Raw genomic sequence first — 19,646 nt, 5'->3', positions numbered from 1 at the left:
TTGTGAATTGTAGAAGTAGATGGCACTGTGTCTTAGTCATTCACAGTACAGGCGACCCAGGTTCAATTCCCGCTACTGCTTGTAAGGAGTTTGTATGTTCTCCCCGTAACTGCATGGGTTTCTTTTGGGTGCTCCGGTTTCCTCCCACAGTCCAAAGACATACCAGTTGGTAGATTAATTGGTCATTGTAAATTTTCCTGTGATTAGGCTCATATTAAATCGGGGGGGCCCACAGTCCAAAGACATACCAGTTGGTAGATTAATTGGTCATTGTAAATTTTCCTGTGATTAGGCTCATATTAAATCGGGGGGGGGGGGGGAGTGTTGGGTAGCTTGGAGCGCCTATTCAGTGCTGCATTTCAGTATAGTAAATAAAAGTGCACTGTGACTCCAAAGGGAAACAACTGCTTCCTGCATGGAAAATTGCGTCTTGTGATTTTTTTTTAAGCAATACTGAAGTAGATTGGCAGGGCAGTAGACATTATTGACATCATCTTTTAACAAGGACACTGACAAAGATTGTCTTCACTAGTAGACCAGTCCAGAAGGGAGATCACAAGGGATCCAGGGCAAGCTGGCGAATTAGATGCAAAATGACTTGGTAGAAGGAGACAAAGGAGTGTAGGATGGACAGACTGAAGTGTTGGATGCTGAGGGGAGACCTGATGGAAGTGTAGTTTGTGTGTGGGAAATTGTGTCTCATGAATGAATTCTAAGGGTGACCAAGAAGATTGACGGAGACACTATACATGAACTATATAGCAAGGACATGACAGGATTCCTCAATCAGTCCGATTTCATATATCTGCCATATGTTTTGAAATTTATTATTTTGCAGTTGTACAGTGCAATACATAAACAACTATAAATTACAGTAAGAATATATAATTTTTTTTAAATAAAATACGTCATGCAAAAAGGCACAAAAAAGTAAGAATCTACATAGGTTCATTGTCCATTCAGAAATCTGATGGCAAAGAGGAAGAAGCTGTTCCTGAAACATTGAGTGTGTGTTTTTAGGTACCACCTCCTTCACAGTAGTAATGAGAAGATGGCATATCCTGGGTGATGAGCGTTCTTGATGATGAAATGAATGCAGCCTTTTTTTTTAAGAGGCATCACCTTTGAAGATGTCCTCAATGCTGGGGAGGCTAGTGCTGATGATGGAGCCGGTTGAGTTTGGAACTGTCTGCAGCTTGTTCTGGTCCTGTGCTGCCTCTCTCCCCACCCCTGGAACCAGAGATCTATCTAATGTCTTTTTGCTGTACACTCTAGAACACAGAATAGTACAGCAGGAATAGGCCATTTGGCCCACAATGTGCCTTGCAACTAAAAGCAAATCAAAAACATCCAAACACTAAACCCTCCTACCTACACAATGTCCATACCCCTCTATCTTCCATACATCCATGTGCCTATCCAAATGTCTGTTAAAAGCCAGTAATGTATTTCCCTCTTCCACCATACCAGGCAGCACATTCCAGATACTCACAACTCTGAGTAAAAAAAATTGACCTTCTGGCTCTTAATAATTAGCCCATGGATTTCCAAATGCTCATTATCCTATCCTAAAAAATTTTCTGCAGCAATTTCCTTCAACTGATGTGAGACTCGCTGGTCTATAGTTCCAAAGATTTTCCCTTGTTCCCTTCGTAATGGTAAAGAGTTAGCTTCTCGCCAGTCCTCCAGGACTTCGGTTGTGGCTAAAGAAGACACTAAGATTCTGGTCAAGGGCCTGGCAATCTCGTCTCCTGCCTATTTCAATAACCTGGAGTAAATCCCATTAGGCTGTAGTGACTTATCCCAAATACTCATTAGTAGGCCCATCACTTCCTCTGAGCGCCTTAATGTATTAGTATACTCACTGATCTCCAGGACCTCCACATCCTTTTCCTTGGTAAATACTGAAGCAAAGTACTCATTAAGTACCTCATTGTACCTCGTTCTCTGTGTCCAAGCAAGTGTTCTCTATCTTTAAGTGGTCCCATCATCTCCCTAGTTATCCTTTTACTTGATGTATGTATAGAATGCCTTGGAATTCTCTTTAACCCTGTTTGCCAAGGACTTCTAATGGCCCCTCCTGACTCCAAATTCCTTTCTTCATTTCTGGCCTTGTTAAACACCTTGTGCTTCATTTGATCCTGACTTCTAAAGCTTTACATATTTTACCTTTTTCCTCTTGACTAAATTCATCACCTCTCTGGACATCCAAAGTTCTCCTATCTCTTCATCCCCATCCTTCCATTTAACAGAAACATACCTTCCCTGTACTCTGTGCAATTGATCTTTAAACACCCTCCACATGTCTAATGTGGACATGCCAAAGAAAAGGTGTCCCCAATTAACTCTTCTTAGTTCCTGTCTAAGACCCTTGTAATTTGCCCTATCCCAATTTAAAACTCTCCTGCAAGGACAATGCCTATCCTTGTCTATAGCTGTCCTGGAGGTTAAGGAGTTGAGGTCACTGTTCACCCACTGAATATTTGGGTTCATTACCCAACACCAGGTCCAGTATAGCCCTTCCCCTAATTGGACTATCCACATATTGACTTAAGAAACCTGCCAGGATAACAAATTCTGACACCTAAACCCCTTGCACTGAGGTCCCAGTTTGTATTCTGGAAGTTGGAATCCCCCATGACAACAACCCAATTCTTAAACATTTCCTTAATCAGATGAATGTATTCCTTGTTCCAGTGGCTATAGTGAGATTGCACCTTTCCCAAATATTCTACCCAAATGGACTCAGTGTCTGACCTCTCCATTATGTCTCCCAAGTGCAGTTATAATACTGTCCCTGATTAGTAGTGCAACTCTTCAACCTCTTTTACCTCTTCTATCTTTTCTAAAATGTCAAAAACCTGGTACCTACTCCTGCCCCTCTCAACCAAGTTTCAGTAATGGCTACAACATCATAGTTCCAAGTACTGATCCATGCTCTGTGTTTATCAGCCTTATCCATAACACTCCTAGTCTTAAACTATACACAGTTCAAAATATCTGGCCCATCATAACTGGTGTTTTGATTTTGCCTTTCACCACTTTTCTACCTTCCAGCCTGATCTATCCCTTACTGACAATAGACAATAGGTGCAGGAGTGGGCCATCAGCCCTTTGAGCCAGCACCACTGTTCACTGTGATCATGGCTGATCACCCGATGAAAGGCTGGTTAGTGCAGTACCCTCTCCTGCCTCTCCCATATCCGCTGTAAGAGCTCTGTCGAACTCTTTCTTGAAAGCATTCAGAGAACTGCTCCACTGCCTTCTGAGGCAGAGCATCCACAGATCCACAACTCTCTGGGTGAAAAATTTTGTCTCAACTCTGTTCTAAATGGCTACCCTTTAAACTGTCCTCTTGTTCTGGACTCCCCCAACATCGGGAACATGTTTCCTGCCTCGTGCATCAATCAGATCCCCTTCATCCTTCTAATCTGGTGCATACAAGCCCAGTCGCTCCAATCTTTGGACATATGACAGTCCAGCCATCCCGGGAATTAACCTCATGAACTTGCGCTGCACTCCCATAGCAAGATGTCCTTCTCAACTTGGGAGACCAAAACTGCGCCCAAACTGACCTTGGCTCTGCTTCCTAGTCCTCTGCAAAATTAGTTTAAATTCTCCTGAGTAGCATTAGCAAACCTCCTGGATTTCCCACTTGTAGAGGTCACCCCTTCACCAGAATAGGTTCCAATGATCAACGAACTTGAAACCCTGTCCTTGCACCAAATATCCTCAGCCACTCATTTCATCTGTTCTATCACTCCATTCCTACCTGCACTAGCTAGTGGCACCAGGAGTAATCCATCCAGCTATTACTAACGTCCTCTTCAGCCTCTTTCCTAACTCTTATATACAATGTGTAGGACCTCTTCCCCTTTTCTGCTTATGTCATTCATGCCAATATACACCACGACCTCTAGCTGTTCACTGTACCCCTTGAAAATATCCTGCAGCTAGCTGCTGCAGTCCACCCTGGACCCTAGCACCCAGGAGACAACAAGCCATCCCAGTGTCTCTTTTAGAGCCACGGAATCTCCTTTCTGTCCCCTACCACATTGCCTGACTTTACCCTTCTCTGTTGAGCTACAGTACCATCAGCCTGGCTGCAGCTGCCGTACCATAATAAATTACTCTCTTCACACACCACCCCGCCCCAAGGGAAGGGAATGGCCACAGGTGTACCCTGCACTGATTTATAATCCCTTTGCTCTCCTGATGGTCACCCATCTACTTTTCAAGCCTCTACTCTGGGTGTGACCACCTCTTCAAGTGCCTCATCTATAATATCTTCAGCCTCCCGAATATTCCTGAGTGCAACCAACTCCTTGACCCAGTCAGTCAGGCACTGAAGTTGGGTGCACTTTCTTACTATAAATTACAAAATATGCAGTATAGTGCAATAGAAAGGAATAATGAAGCAAAGGACTATTCAGAAATCTGATGGCAGAGGGATGGAAGCTGTTCCTGAATGGTTGAGTTTGGGTCTTCAGGCTTCTGTACCTCTTCCCCAGATGGTAGTAATGAGAAGAGGGGCATATCCCAAGTGGTGAAAGCCCTTAATGATGGATGCCACCTTTTGAAGATGTCCTCGATGGAGGGAAAGTTTGTCTCGTAATGGAGCTGTCCAAGTCAACAACCCTCTGCAACGTCTTACAATCCTGTGTGTTGGGAGTCCCTATACCAGACGGTGATGCAACCAGTCTGTAGAAATATGCTACAGTCTTTGGTGACAACCCAAATCTCGTCAAAGTGCAAACGTAGTAGAGCTGCTGCTGCACCTTCTTTATGACTACATCAGTGTGTTGAGCACAGGATAAATCCTCTTTTGAGTTGTTGACACCCAGGAAACTGCTGCCCCTTATACCGTTGATCCCTCTATGAGGACCAGTGTGTGGTCTCCTGAAGTCTTGAGTGGAAGGTTTTTGTTGAGATACAACTGAAGTAGCCAGTGTCTCTCCTTTTCCTTGAGATATAGAAGTTGAATGAGACCAATCGACCCATCGCGCCTGCCCCCATCACTCGATCATGGCTCATTTTATTGTCCCTCTCGTGCTATATCTTGTCACCATCTGAGATTCTGCCAACAACGTTGATTGTCATCGGCGAATTTATAAATGGCGTTTGAGCTGTGCCTAGTCAAGGAGTAAATCCCTTCAACCCGCCATGTCTCTGCTGACTACGATGCCAATTTAAACTTAATCCTGTCCATCTGCACATGGTCTCTATCCCTGCATTCCCTGCCTCTTAAGCGTTTCAATCATGTTTCCATCGTCACCCATAGCACCACCAACTCTGGGGGAGCAAGACTGTATGCCTCACCCTCACGATACAACATCTCTATCCCTCACTACTCGCTGCCTACCTCGTCTCTGGTATGTTGCTATTGTTATTTGTTCCCACTGCCTTCTCTAGCAGCCTGTTCCAGACACCTACCTCTCCCAGTGTAAACAAAAATAATTCCCGTAAATCTTTAAAACCTCCCCACCCCCGCCTCGAAGCTATGCCTGCCTGTATTGACGCAAGAAACAGAGGTTAGATAAACTTCGATTGTTTACCATTCAGTCACAAGCTGAGAGAGGACCTGAAAGTTAAAAAATTTCAAGAAGCATAGAGAACATAGTGAGAATCGTTTTCTTCCCTCTCTTCCCAACCCACCAGGGTGGAAATGTCAAATTCTAGACTAGAGGGGGTAAATTTAAGTTGAGCGGTGGGGGAGGGGAGGTGTTAAATTCAAAGAAAGTTTACAAGGAAAGTTTTTATTTTGTTTACACCAGGAGCGGCAGGTGTTTGGAACAGGCTGCAAAAAGAGATACTGGGAACAGATAACAATCGCAATGTACAAGAGATGAGTTAGACAAGGAGTGTGGGGGATACATATGTTGTGTCATGAGGGGGCACAGATAGGGTGAGGACATATTGTCATTTTCCCAGACCTAGAGAAATGAAGAACTACTGGGCACAGGTGTGGGGGAGATATTTAATAGGGACCAAAGGAGCAATTTTTTTCCCATCCCTCTGGTGCATCTCTGTGACAAACTGGGCAGAGGAAGTGAAGCAGGTACAATAACAAGGTTGAAGAGGCATTTGGACAAGGCTGAAGATAGGAAGAGTTTGGAATGATATGGGCCAAACACGGGCATCTTGATTGGCACAGACCAGCTGACCAGAAGTTGTTCTTGAAACATTGAGTGTGGGTCTTCAGGCTGCTGTCCCTTCACAATGGTAATAATGAGAAGGGGGCATGGCCTGGATGTTGATGGTCCTCAGTGATGGATCTTGAGGATGTCTTCGATGGTGGGGAAGAGAGTGCCCGTGATGGAGCTTGCTGAGTCTCTGCAACCTCATTTGCTCCCATGCTGTATGGTTGGTACAATACAGGAGTCCGCAGTCAATATTGAACCAAAGATGTGAGAGGTTCTGCAGATGCTGGAAATCTTGAGCAGCGCACACAAAATGCCGGAGGAATTCGGCAGGCCAGATGTCATCTATGGTGGGAAATAAATGGTCAATGTTTCAGGTCAAGATCCTTTATTGGGACTGTGTTAATTGATCAGGGCAGTTCATTTCCCCTTCATAGATGCTGCCTCACCTGCTGAGTTGTTCCAGCATTTTGTGTGCTTTGCTCAACGCTGAATTATTTCAGCTTAACCAGTCAAACTAGTCTGCATCAAATATGTCACCTTTGTTCTGTTCACCACTCCCTTGTCTCTGCAGCTTCCAACTTGTTTTGTGTCACTAAGTTCATCTTTAATTTGGCTGGCAATACAACGGTGGTTGGCCTCGTCAGCAACGGTGATGAAACAGGAGGCTTGTGGACTGGAGTGAAAACAACAACTGGAGTCTTAACATGAACGGGACTAAAGAGATGATTATAAACACAAGATATTCTGCAGATACTGGAAATCCAGAGTAACACATCCAAGATGCTGGAGGAACTCAGCAGGTCAGACAGCATCTATGGTAAGGAATAAACATTCAATGTTTTGGGCCAAGACCCTTCTTCAGGCATCCCTTCCATCAATGAATTCCTCCAGCATTTTCTGTGTGTGTTACTGAAGAGATGATTGGGGACTTCAGGTTAGGTGCATGCTGACCACTCCCTATTGCACCTCATGACTTCTCCATGGAGAGAGTCAAGAGCACCAAGTTTATTGATGTCCATGTTACTGACAACCTCAACTGGTCCCTCAAAACCATCTTTATTTAGCCAAGAGAGCACAGCAAAACCTTCACTTCTTGACGGAGAAGACGGAGGCAAATGAGGCCCCACACCCCATTCTCAACACATTTCAACCAGAGCGCCACCCAGAGTATCCTGGCCAGCTGTATCGGCATCTGGTATGGGAATTGCAATGCATCAGATTGCTAGACCTTCCAGCGGATAGGGAGGATTGCTGAAAACATCATCAGAGTCTCTCTCCCCACCCTCTTTACCATCATTGGACCCTCTTTCCCCTCACCCCAGCATATGTCAAAAGTGCCTCCAGTATTGTTAAAGATTCCTTCCATCCTACCCACAAATTCCTTGACCTCCTGCCGTCAGGCAGAAGATAGTACAGCACAGCAACCAGAATTATCAGATTGGGTAACAGCTTCTTCCTCTGGGCCATTAGACTTCTTAATATCTTGCTGCAACCCAGCACACACGTACACCTTGTCTGAGTGCCCTGCTGGCTCCCACTCCCCAACTCACAGACATGCTGTGATCCTGCACTGGTGACCTTTCATCTTTTATTGATGCTCTTTCAAATATTTATATGACTACTTGTTTTATTATAAGAGAGCCAGTAATATTATACTGCCTTACATAAACATGCACCTCACCCTTCATGTCAATCTGTTAATCTTAAGGCAATACCACTCAGGGACTTGTGCTAATATTGTATTGTGACTATGTGTGTTGTGTGTGACAGAGGCATAGCAGTTAGAGCAACGTTATTACAACTTGGGGCATCTTCCAGCGTCTTCAATAAGGAGTTTGAACATCTTCCTCATGAGCATGTGGGTTTCCTCTGGGTACTCCTGTTTCTTCCCACATTCCAAAAATGTACTGTTAGTAGATTGATTGGTATAGTAAATTGTCCTGTAATTAGGTTAGGATTAAATAGGTGGGTTGATGGGCAGTGTAGCTTGTTGGGCAAGAATGGCCTGTTCGGTGCTGTATCTCTTTATAGCTTGTTGGGCAAGAATGGCCTGTTCGGTGCTGTATCTCTTTATAAAGTAACATTTTAAAAGTTATATTAACAATATAGAACATGGAATACAGAACAGTACAGTGCAGGAACAGGCCCTCTAGCCCTCAATGTTGTTCCAAATTAGTTCAATTAGTAACCACAAGGCCAACTAATCAAATCCTTTATGCCTACACAATGTTCGTAATCTTCCATTTTCCTCATGTTCAAAGTAAATGTTTTTATTAAAGTATATGTATGCCGCCATATATAACCTTGAGGTTCATTTTCTTGTGGGCATTCTCAACAAATCTACCGAATTAATAACTATAACAGAATCAATGAAAGACCACCCAACTATGGTGTTCAGTCAGCGTGCAGAAGACAACAAACTGCAAATACAAAACAAAGAAACAATAATAATAAATAAATAATCAATAATGAGAACTCGAGATGAAGAGCTCTTGAAAGTAGATCCATTGGTTGGGGGGACTTCAATAATGAGGCAAGTGAAGCTGAATGAAGTTACCTCCTTTGCTGATGGTTGAGGGGTAATAACTGTTTCTGAACCTGGTGGTGTGAGTACTGAGGCTCCTGCACCTTTCTCCTGTTGGCAGCAGTGAGAAGAGAGCATGTCCTGGGTGGTGTGGTTCCTGATGATGGATGCTGCTTTAATGCAACACCGCTTCATGTAGATGTGCTCAATGGCTGGGAGGGCTTTACTTGTGATGGACTGGGCTGTATCCATTTTTGTAAGATTTTCCATTCATGGACATTGGTATTTCTATACCAAGGTGTGATGTAGCCAGACAATATAGTCTCAACTGCATATCTATAGAAGTTTGTCAAAGCTTTAGATGTTATTCCACATCTCCGCAAACTCCTAAGGAAGTAGAGGCATTCATGTGCCTATCCAAAGGTCTTTTAAAAGTCAGAATCAGAAACAGATTAATATCACTGTCATAGGTCATGAAATTTTTTAACTTTACAGCAGCCATAAAATACATGATAAATAAATATAGAAATATAGAAAAAAACTGAGTTACATTAAGTATATATGTGTCTATTAAATAGTTAAATTAACATAAGTAGTGCAAAATAACACATAGTTAAGAAGTAGCTGCCTCTAAAAGTACGAAGCAGCACATTCCTGGCACCCACCATACAGTGTAAAAAAAAATGCCCCTCACATCTTCTTTGAAATTACCCCACTCACCTAAAACAAATGCCCTCTAGTTTTAGCCATTTCAACCCCTGAGAGAAAGATGTTTGTCTATCTATGCCTCTCATAATCTTATAAATATCTATCAGATCTCCCCTTAGCCTCTGCCACTCCAGAGGAAGCAACTCAAGTTTGTCCATCCCCTCATTATCACTCATCGGGGGGGGGGGGGGGGGGGGGGGGGGGGGCGGTGGCGGTGATTGATAAGTTCGTGGCCTAAGGTAGAGGATGGATTATTAACCTTAAGCTTCCTGCATAAATACCCAAAAAGAGCTAAACTGAATGTGCATGTAACGAGAGCTGTATAACTCACCTCCTTCTACCTTAGGCCACAAACTTATTAATCACCCATGCCGTGGACACTTTCTGGAGGTCCAAGATCCGTATGCTCCACGACCGCTGGACTAAGTGTGGGAACTATGTTGAAGAATAAATGTGTTAGCTTTTCTAAAAGTGACTCCTTCTACATTGGGCCACGAACTTATCAATCACCCCTCGTAGCACATACCCTCAAATACAGGCAGCATCCTGGTAAACTTCTTATGCACCCTCTGCAAAGCTTTGACGTCCTTCCTATAACTGGGTGACTAGAACTGTATATAATACTCCAAATGCAGCCTAACTAGAGTTTTATCAAGCTGCAACATAGTTTCCTGACTTAAATGAAGTTTAAGACATAGGCACTGCGTTTGCACCTCAGCCCCAGAGGAACAATGTTTCCGTTAGATGTGTAGGTGTGTGGTTGAATGACAATAACCTGAACTAAGTCGTGCAGGACAGAAACAGGTCCTTCAGCCCAACCAGTCCATGCAGGCTTGTTTAGGACCCATATCTAAAAAAGAATACTGGGTGAAGTGCTCCCCACCATTGAGCACAACTACACAGAGAGTTGTCGCAGGAAAGTACAATTTATCATTAGGGACCCCCACCCCCCAGAGGGGTGTCTAGGACCAGAGGGCAGAGGCTCAGAATAGAGGGACGTCCATTTAGAATGGAGATGAGCAGGAATTTCTTTCACCAAAGAACGGTGAATCTGAAAATTTGTTGCCAGGTCATTGGGTGTATTTAAAACATAGGTTCTTGACTATTCAGGACATGAAATGTTATGGGGAGAAGACAGGAAATTGGGATTGGGAGGGAAAATGGATCAGCAATAACGAAATGGAGGAGCAGAGACAGTGGGGCCAAATGGCCTAATTCTGCTTTTATGTCTTATGGCCACGTTCTCTCCTCACTGCTGCCATCAGGAAGAGCCTCAGGACTCACACCTCTTGGTCCAGGGAGAGTTATTACCCCTCAGCTATCAGGTTCTTGAGCCAGCGGGGATAACTTCACTTGCCCCTTCACTGAAACATTCCCACAAACTGCAGATATTTCCTATGGAAACTTCATGTCATGTTCACGATAGTTATTGTCTATTATTATTTATTGTTATATCTGCATCGTTGGTGTGGTCTTTCATTGATTCTATTATGGTTATTGTTTTGTTAAGGGTTTACTCAGTATGCCTGCAAGAAAATGAATCTCAGGGTTGTATATGGTGAAATACTGAATATGTGCTTTGATAATAAATTTACGTTGAACTTCGGCATTCAAGAAAGTTCAGAGGTTTACAAGCACTATCCTGGGAATGATAGGGTTAATGTATGAGTTCCTCCAGAATTTTGTATATGGATTTCTAGCATCTGTAGAATCTCGTGTTTATAAAATGCACCAATTCACACTTGTCAAGACTTAAAGTCCTGAGTGTTATCAAGCTGCAACATAACTTCCTGTCTGAACTTGTCTGAATTTAACATAGCAACACACACAAAATGCTAGAGGAACTCAACATGTCAGGCAGCATCCACAGAGAGGAATGAACAGTCAACATTTCAGCTGAGACCCTTCTTCAGGACAGAAAAGAAGGTGGGGTAGACTGAGAAGGTGGGGTTGAGGAAAAGGAAGTATAAGCTGGCAAGTGATAGGTGAAAATAGGTGAGGAAGGTAGGGGAGTGGGCATGAAGTGTGAAACTGGGAGGAGATAGATGGAAAAGGTAAGAGTCTTCAGAAGGAATCTGATAGGAGAGCAGAGTGAACATGAGAAAATGAGGAGAAGGGGCACAGAGGAGGTGGTGGCAGGTAAGAAGAGAAGGGGTAAGAGGGGAGTCAGAAGGTAAAAAAAGAGAGGAAGGGAAAGAAATCACCAGAAGATAGATAAATTGATGTTCGTGCCATCAGGATGGAGGCTATCTAGACGGAATCTGAGGTGCTGCTTATCCAACGTGGGACTGGCCTCACCGTGGCAATAGTGGAAGCTGTGCATTGGGAATGGGGAGTTGATTTAAAATGGATGGCTACCAGATCCTGCCTGGATTTCCAGCATTTGCAGAATCTCTTGTATTTATGTCATCTTAATTTAATCCCATCTGCCTTGCCTTGGCCCACTTTCCCAGCTGATCTGAACCCTGTTGTAAACTTCATTATTGTGGCTGGCATTGCATCTCAGACTATCTGTCCTGGGGTTAGCACATCGATGCAATCACGAAAAAGGCATGCTAGTGCCTCTAGAGTCATAGAGCAGGACACCACAGACACAAGCTGCTCGGCTCATCTAGTCTGTGCCATACTGTTATTCTGTTTAATCTCATCGACCTGTACCCGGACCACTGCTGTCCCATCCATGTGCTTGTCCAACCTTCTCTCAAATGTTGCAATTGAACCCACATCCACCACTTTCACTTGTAGCTCGCTTCACACTTGCCCACTCCCTCTGACTAAAGAACTCCCCCCTCATCTTCTCCTTAAACCTTTCACCCTTAACTCATGGCCTTCAGTTGTGGCCCCACCCAACCTCATTGGGAAAAAGCCTACTTGCATTTACTGTATTTATACCCCTGATAGATTTATGTGCGTCTCTTCTCATCCTCTTGAACTGCAGGGAATAAAGTCCTAACCTATTCATCATCATCATTATGTGCCTCATCGTATGTCATCAGCAATCATAATCTCATGAGCATGATTGCTCTTGACAACCTTCCATATAACTCAGGTCCCAAAGTCCTGACAACATCCTTGTAAATTTTGTCTGTACTCTTTCAATCTTATTGCTATCTTTACTATAGATAGGTGACCAGAACACCGCAACATACTCCAAATTAGGCCTCACCAATGCCTTATAAAATTTCAACAGAACATCTCTATTCCTGTAACCAGTACTCTGACTCATGAAGGATAATGTGCTAAAACTCTGTCTATGACGCTATCTACCTGTGACACCACTTTCAAAGAAGTTCTTTGGCTCCACTTGGGGTAATTTGGTATGTCTCCGAAGGCTGTAGCATTTGGGCTGGTCACATCACTGCCTGATATAGAGGCTCCGATGGACAGGATCGAAAGATGCTGCAGAGGGCTGTAGGCTCAACTAGCACCATCATGGGCACTTACACTCCCCACTATTGAGGACATCTTCAAAAAGCGGTGCTTCAAAAAGGCAGCATCTATCACATAAGACCCTCACCTCCTGGGACAGCCCCATCTTTCCAATTCTGTTTACACACACAGGACTCTGTTTCATGGTCTCTTTACACTCACTGGAACCCCATTTATCAGTCCCTGTACCCTCACTCTGTGGCCCATTTCCCATTTGCTATAAACCTACTGGGTCTCTGTCACCAGCTCCCTTTAAATCCACTGGGACCCTGTTTCCTGCTCCCTTCAAACCTACTGGGATGCTGCTTCCCACTCCCTTTAAACCCACTGGAGCCTCGTTTCCTGGTTTGTTCAACCCACCAGAGACCCTGTTTCCTGCTCCCTTTAAACCCACCAGGAACTGTTTCCCACTCCTTTAAACCCACCAGGTCCCCTTCTCCTACTTGCTTTAAACTCAACAGAATCCCATTTCCTGCTCCTTTTATACCCACCGAGGATCCCTTTTCCCACTCCCTTTAAACCCTCCGGGACCCATCTCCTGCTCCCTTTGAACAGGAAAACTTATCATACTGCAAATAAACTAAAAAAAAAAGTTAATCAATGGGTTTTAGAGTATTAATGAGGAACATTAATAGTCTGGATATAAAATGCATTTTGGGGAAAACCATTGTGAATTATTCGCTTTCTACAGCATCTGTTTACGTACATATGTGGTCAATTCCGCTGACAGATATTTTTCTACAGTTGGATAAAGAGATCACCTCTGTCCCACAGAACTAAACAGAAGTCTGTCATATACAACCAGACAGCCATCTCAGTGTTTAGCAAGAATATATTTCAACAAAATCTCTTTTAAAAATGTCACAGGCAATAAAACGACTCAAAATGTCTGAGGTTATAAACATAATAACAGCAGGTAATGGAAACAAACAGACATATGGTGGAAGACTGTCAAAGTTACAGATAGATACTGTTCCCAAATCGATCAGAGACAGAATATAGATCCCTCCGACTGTCCTATCACCCAGTCCCAGGGTCAGGCATAGAGTGAAGTTCCCTTTGCACTGTCCTAAAATCCATGGTCGGCCACAGTGAAGTTCCTTCTGTGCTGTCCTGTCACCCAATCCCAGGGTTGGACACAGAGACAACCTCCCTCCACACCATTTATCACTCACTCACAGGGTCAGACACTGAGCGAAGCTCCCTCTGCACCGTCCCATCACCCAATCCAGTGAAGCTCCCTCTGCACCATCCTATCATTCACTCCCATGTTTGGACACAGAGTGGACTTCCCTCTACACCATCCTGTAACCCTCTCCCAAACTTTGACACAGAGTGAAGCTCCCCCGAGACCGTCCTACCACACAATACCAGTGTCTGACACAGTGAGAAGCTCCCTCCGCACACTCCCAGAGGACAGACCCAACACGAGGCTTCCTCCAAGCACAGTCCCAGGACTGGGGGCTCCCCAACGATAAATAGGAGGATGATAAATAAAGACCCACACCCCACTAGACCCCCCCACACCAACCCTTTTGAGAGTGAGTGGTTAGCTTGCTAAGCCCATGATGGTTTTGGGGGGGGGGGGGGGAGTGGAGTTGGGACTTATCCTACACGTGTACTTCATCATCCTGTTCCTCCTCCTCAAAGGTGTAACACTCACCACCCTCATCTTCCTCCTCCTCCTCCTCAACCTCCTTGGGGACAGAGCCGCTCCTCTCCTCCCTCTCCCCATTTCTCCGCTCCTCCTCACCCTCCCCCAACTCCGCCTCCCTCTTCTCTACCTCACCTTTCCCCTTCACACTCTCCTCCTCCTCTTCCCTCAAACCCTCCCTCCCACTCCACTCACTCTCCTCCCCTTCCCCCACACTGGGAGGGGTCCCGGGACCCTGCTCCCCTGGTGACTGGGGTCCCTGGGGAGGCTCCCCTATCTCCATCACTCCCAGCACATCTCCCAGCATTGAGGGTCCCAGGTCAACGTGGAAGGAGAGCACAGAGTCAGCGCGCCTCAGAGGCAACCCCCCAGGTGAAGTTCCGGGCCGAACCCTTCCCTCCTCATCCTCACCCGCCCCTCCCTTTGGTGTGAGCGGGGGCGGTGGAGCTCCCTCCTCTCCTCCCACCTCTTCCTCAGGAAGGGAGTGCAGAGCGGAGGGGGAGGTGGCAGCAGGGGAGGTCTGCGGGCGACTTCCGAGGAAGGAAGTGTCGCCAAAGGCATCCCCGCCTCGGCCCACGTGCATGGTGTGGCGGAAGTCCCCCAGCGGGGCACTGATCATCTCCCGGGTCAGGTCCGGCCGGGAACGCCGTTTTGACTGCTGGGGGGCCAGCTGCTTCAGGATAGGCATCGCTGCAGTACCTGTGGCGTCCGCCTGCTTACTTGTGTGTGTGTGTCTATGTGTCTTCGTCTATGTCTGCCTAAGATTGTATTCACCTATGTATGTCTCTCTATCTGCACGTGTGTGTGTGTCTGCCTGTGAGTGCCTCTCTCCCTGTCTTCCTGAGTCCTTTTGCCCGTATCTTTTCCCCTCTCCCTGTGAATGCGCTTGCACGTAAGCTTCTCGTTTGCCTATGTGTCTATCTGCCTGGGTTTGTGTGTGTGTGTGTGTGAGCCTTTATACCTGAGTCTATCTGTATACCTGTGTGCCTATACACCTGCGTGCATCTGCGTCTGTCTGCCTACTCGTGTTTGTGTGTGTGAGAGTATCTGTATGTATGACTGCGTCTGTGAGATTGGAAGTCCCCCAGGAGAACCGCTCACAGGGATGGTGACAGGTCGACGGCCGAGACTCCTTGCAAACGTGACAGAGTTGTTCTGTGTGTCCCTTGGACCCCAGGTGGGGGGCTATCCGTCACAGGCAGCGTCCCGGTGACAGGGTGTCAAGCCCCTTCCTCCGGGAGGTCCCAGTACAGTTGGGGCGTACTGCTTGCCCTCCGCAGCTGTAGATCAGTGACGGGTCAGTTAATCCCACACGATCCCCACCAGTCTCACAGATTGTGATGCTGAGGTAGGGCAAGAGGCACTGGAGGGGGTGCGGAGATTCTGCCCTCGCCTCCCCTGGTTCTCTGATCGATCCTCTGCTTCTTCCTCCACTTGACCTGCCAACTGCTGCAGGAACGTCCTCTCACCTCGTCCTCTTCCCCCTCTTCCTTGCCGTGTCGCCTTACGGCACCTCCCAGGCTAGCAGGGGTCACATGGCGCGAAGCTGGAACAGCAGAGGAAGAGGCTCAGAGGGGGGAGAGAGAGAGAGAGAGACAGAGACAGACACGGGGGAGGCAGTGGGGTTGTGGGAAGACAGGGGAGAGAAAGGTAGGAGAGGAAAGAAGAGAGACAGGAGGAGGGGAGACGGGATAAAGATAGGGGGAAAGATGGGGGTAGGTGGAGAAGAGAGGGCGTGGAGAGACTGAGGAAGAAATGAGAATCAGGAGGGGTAGCAGAGTGAAAGACGGGGACGGAGGGAGAGGAGACAGCGAGGGAGAAGAACAGTGGGACTGTGAGGAGAGAGAAAAGGTCCAGGAAGGAGGAGGAGGGGAGGTGGGATAAAGATGAGGGAGATGCAGGTAGAGAGATGCGTGAGAGTGAGGGGAGAGGTGTTGGAGAGGAGAGAGAAAAGAGGGGAAGGGGAGAGATGGAAAGGGAGAGTTTAGAGCTGAAACATTAGGGGCATTGGTGCGGGAGAGGGGTGACGGGGAGATGGGGGAGGGATGGAGAGAGGAATGTGTGGGAAGAGAGGGGGTTGGATGAGAGAGCTTGAGGGGAGGAAGGGAAAAGGTCGGGAAGAGAAGGGAGAGAGGCATATAGTGAGGCAGAAAATAAGAGCGACAGAAAATGGAGGGAAAAAGTTAGAAAAATGCTGGATGCTGAGATAAATATGGAGTAAACTAAGACGGAGAGTAAGAGGGAGAGATACAGCGTGATCGAGAGGGAGAAGCGAGAGAGAGGGGGTGGTGAGACGAGAGACAGAGAGAGAGAGAGAGAGAAAGGTACAGAGACAGAGAGGGAGGGAAATGGTTCCCAGGCGGACGAAGGTGCTTCCCTTCTCCCCACCCACGCCTGTCCCATTCCCCTACTTCCGCCCCAGAAACAACTGTGTTCTCCCTTCCCCTGCCCCCGTCTCCCATCCCTCCGCTTTCTCTCCTCGCCCCCCTCTCCTCCTTACTCTCCCTCAACAGGAAGGGTCTCGGACTCGGAACGCCGGGAGCCCCACACCCTACAACACATGTTCCCGATCGGTTCCGTCGCCCTCCCTCCTCGCCTCCTGGATCTTGTGGGAAGTTTGTGGAGAGTGTGTCCCCGTCGTCCTCCCTCTCTCCGTCCGTCACTCACTCACCCAGAGCCGCTCCGGCCTCGTACATTCCCACATTTTGTCCTTCCCTTATGGCGCTTCTCTCTCTCGCTCTCTCCCCGACTTCCTTATGGATCCCACACAGGAAAAGAACTGGACACCGCCTCCCCTTCCTGGCCTGGCGGGGCACGTCAGCGTATCCTGTGCGGATCCGCTCCAACCTGGCAGTTCGGCGCCTGGAATGCGGTAGTGTTCGGGAAGGGATTCTCTCTCACTCACACTCACACACAGAATCTCACTCGTACACAGAGTCTCTCTCACACACATACAATCTCTCAGACAGTGTCTCTCTTTCTCACTCACATATTCTCTCTCACAGTCTGTCTCTCTCACTCACACGTAATTTCTCTCATTCATAACGCAGCCTCACTCCCACTGTGACACAGTACACGGAGTCCCTCTCTCTGACACACAGTCGTCACTTTCTAACAACAGTCTCATCCGTGTTCATAGTCTTTCTACCTCATGCACCTACGCACACAGTCTGTCTCACATACTTACAGACTCATACACAGTCTCTCTATCTCAAGTACAGCCTTCTCATCTCTCATACACACATACAGTCTATCTCACACGCAATGTCTCTTTCTAACGCAGTCTCTCACAAATACACACTCTCTCACACACACTCACTCTCTCTCAATTACAATCGTAGTTTATCTTACACATACACCCAGTCTCTCTCTCTCACATGCACATTCTCTCACACACTCGGTTTCTTTCAAATACACACATAGTCTCTCTCTCACACACATTTAGTCTCTCTCACATATTCACACATTCAGTCTCTCTATAACACATACTCAGTTCCTCTTGCACACATACAGTGTTTCTCTTACACACACTCAGTCTCTCTCACATAGTCTCTCTCATACACTCAGAATCTTTCATGCACTCAATCTCTCATACTCAGTCTCTCTCTCACACAATCAATTACTCACACACACACTCACAATCTCTTTCTCTCTTACACAACTCAATGTCTCACACATACAGTCTCTCACTCTTTCACATACAGTCTCTCTCTCACTCTCTCACGTACACAGTCTTGATCTCGCACCCACCAGTCTCTCACTCTCACACATACTCAGTTTCTCATGCACACACAGTCTATTTCACACACTCTCAGTCTCTTTCTCACAGTCTCCCTTACACACATTGAGTCTCTCTCACTCTCTCATTCTCTCACATGAACTCACAGTCTCTCACTGATACTCAGTCTCCCTCTCTCATACACACACAGTGACAGTTTATCTCACACATGCATCCAGTCTCTCTCACACACTCAGTCTGTCACACATACAGTCCATCACTCACACACGCTCAGACTCTCTATCACACACACAGACTCTCGCTCACACTTGCTGTCTGCATCTCACACACATAATGTCTGTACCTCTCATGTACACTCATAGTCTCTCTCATATGCCCAGTTTCTCTCAGACAGTCTCTCTCTCACACACAATCTCACTCTTACACACTCTCAGTCTCTCTCCTTCACTCTATTTCTCACCCATAGTCTCTCTCTCTTGCACACACACGCTTTCCCTGGTCTCTCTTTCTCTCTCGCACACACACTCTTTCCCTAGTCTCTCTCTCTCGCACACACACTCTTTCCCTAGTCTCTCTCTCTCTCAAGGACTCTCACTCAGATTTTCTCACCAAAATTCTCTCACATACACCCTTTCCGATACAAACTCTGAATTTCTCCTCTCCCTCCGTCTCTCTCAGACACTCACACCGACTCTCTCTTTTCCTCAGTCTCTCTGTCTTATATACACACAATTTCACAGATATACTGACTTCCCCCCTTGTTCTCCCACTCTCTTTCTCGCACACACACACACACACACACACACACACACACACACACACACACACACACACACACACACACACACACACACACACACACACACACACACACAGAAACACTCATAGACATATACTCACACACAGGCAGAGGCAGAAATAATAACAGTCAAACTATCTCACATGCTCAGTCACAGAGACATAGACCACTCAGAACCACACACTGATACACAGCACTCTCACACACACATAGTGAATAATATAATATTTCAGTTAATTTATGTTGGTCCTCATCTCGTAATGAAATGTGGTGCTGAGGCCAGAAGTTGATTGTCAGAGCATTTCTACCCCATGTATCTTATGCCTATTACAGTGATAATCTTGAACAAAAGGAGAGCCACAGTGACTGAGTCTCTGACACAGAGTCTGGCGCAGTGGCTCAGAAGGGAAGCAGGAGAAGAAAACTGCAGTAATGATTGGAGATTCCATGGTTTGGGGAGCAGAGACGAGATTATGTGGGTGCAATAGAGACACACAGTTGTTACATTGCCTTCAAGGTGTCAGGGTCAGGGATGTCTTGGATCAAGTCCGCGGCATTCTAAAGGGGGAGGGTGAGCAGCCAGAGGTCTTGGTACATATTGGTACCAATGACATGGGTAGGAAAAGGGAGGAGGTCCTGAAAGAGAGAAT

General features: G+C 46.3%; 1 protein-coding gene across 1 annotated transcript; it reads right to left on the bottom strand.

Annotated features, from left to right (window-relative positions):
- Positions 1 to 14,376: 14,376 nt before the first annotated feature.
- On the bottom strand, positions 14,377 to 18,898 carry cdc42ep5 (CDC42 effector protein (Rho GTPase binding) 5). The gene is made up of 2 exons (XM_059949413.1): positions 17,130 to 18,898; positions 14,377 to 16,004 (listed from the first exon to the last, which is right to left on the bottom strand). The coding sequence occupies exon 2, from the start codon at positions 15,144 to 15,146 to the stop codon at positions 14,415 to 14,417; it is 732 nt and encodes a 243-aa protein (XP_059805396.1). The 5' UTR covers positions 15,147 to 16,004; positions 17,130 to 18,898; the 3' UTR covers positions 14,377 to 14,414.
- Between the last annotated feature and the right edge of the window lie 748 nt (positions 18,899 to 19,646).

The sequence above is a fragment of the Hypanus sabinus genome, chromosome 24 (assembly GCF_030144855.1).
Source record: "Hypanus sabinus isolate sHypSab1 chromosome 24, sHypSab1.hap1, whole genome shotgun sequence".
NCBI classification, from domain to species: domain Eukaryota; kingdom Metazoa; phylum Chordata; class Chondrichthyes; order Myliobatiformes; family Dasyatidae; genus Hypanus; species Hypanus sabinus.
The sequence above is the reverse complement of the archived record's forward strand: the minus strand, read 5'-3'. Positions and strand labels throughout refer to the sequence as shown.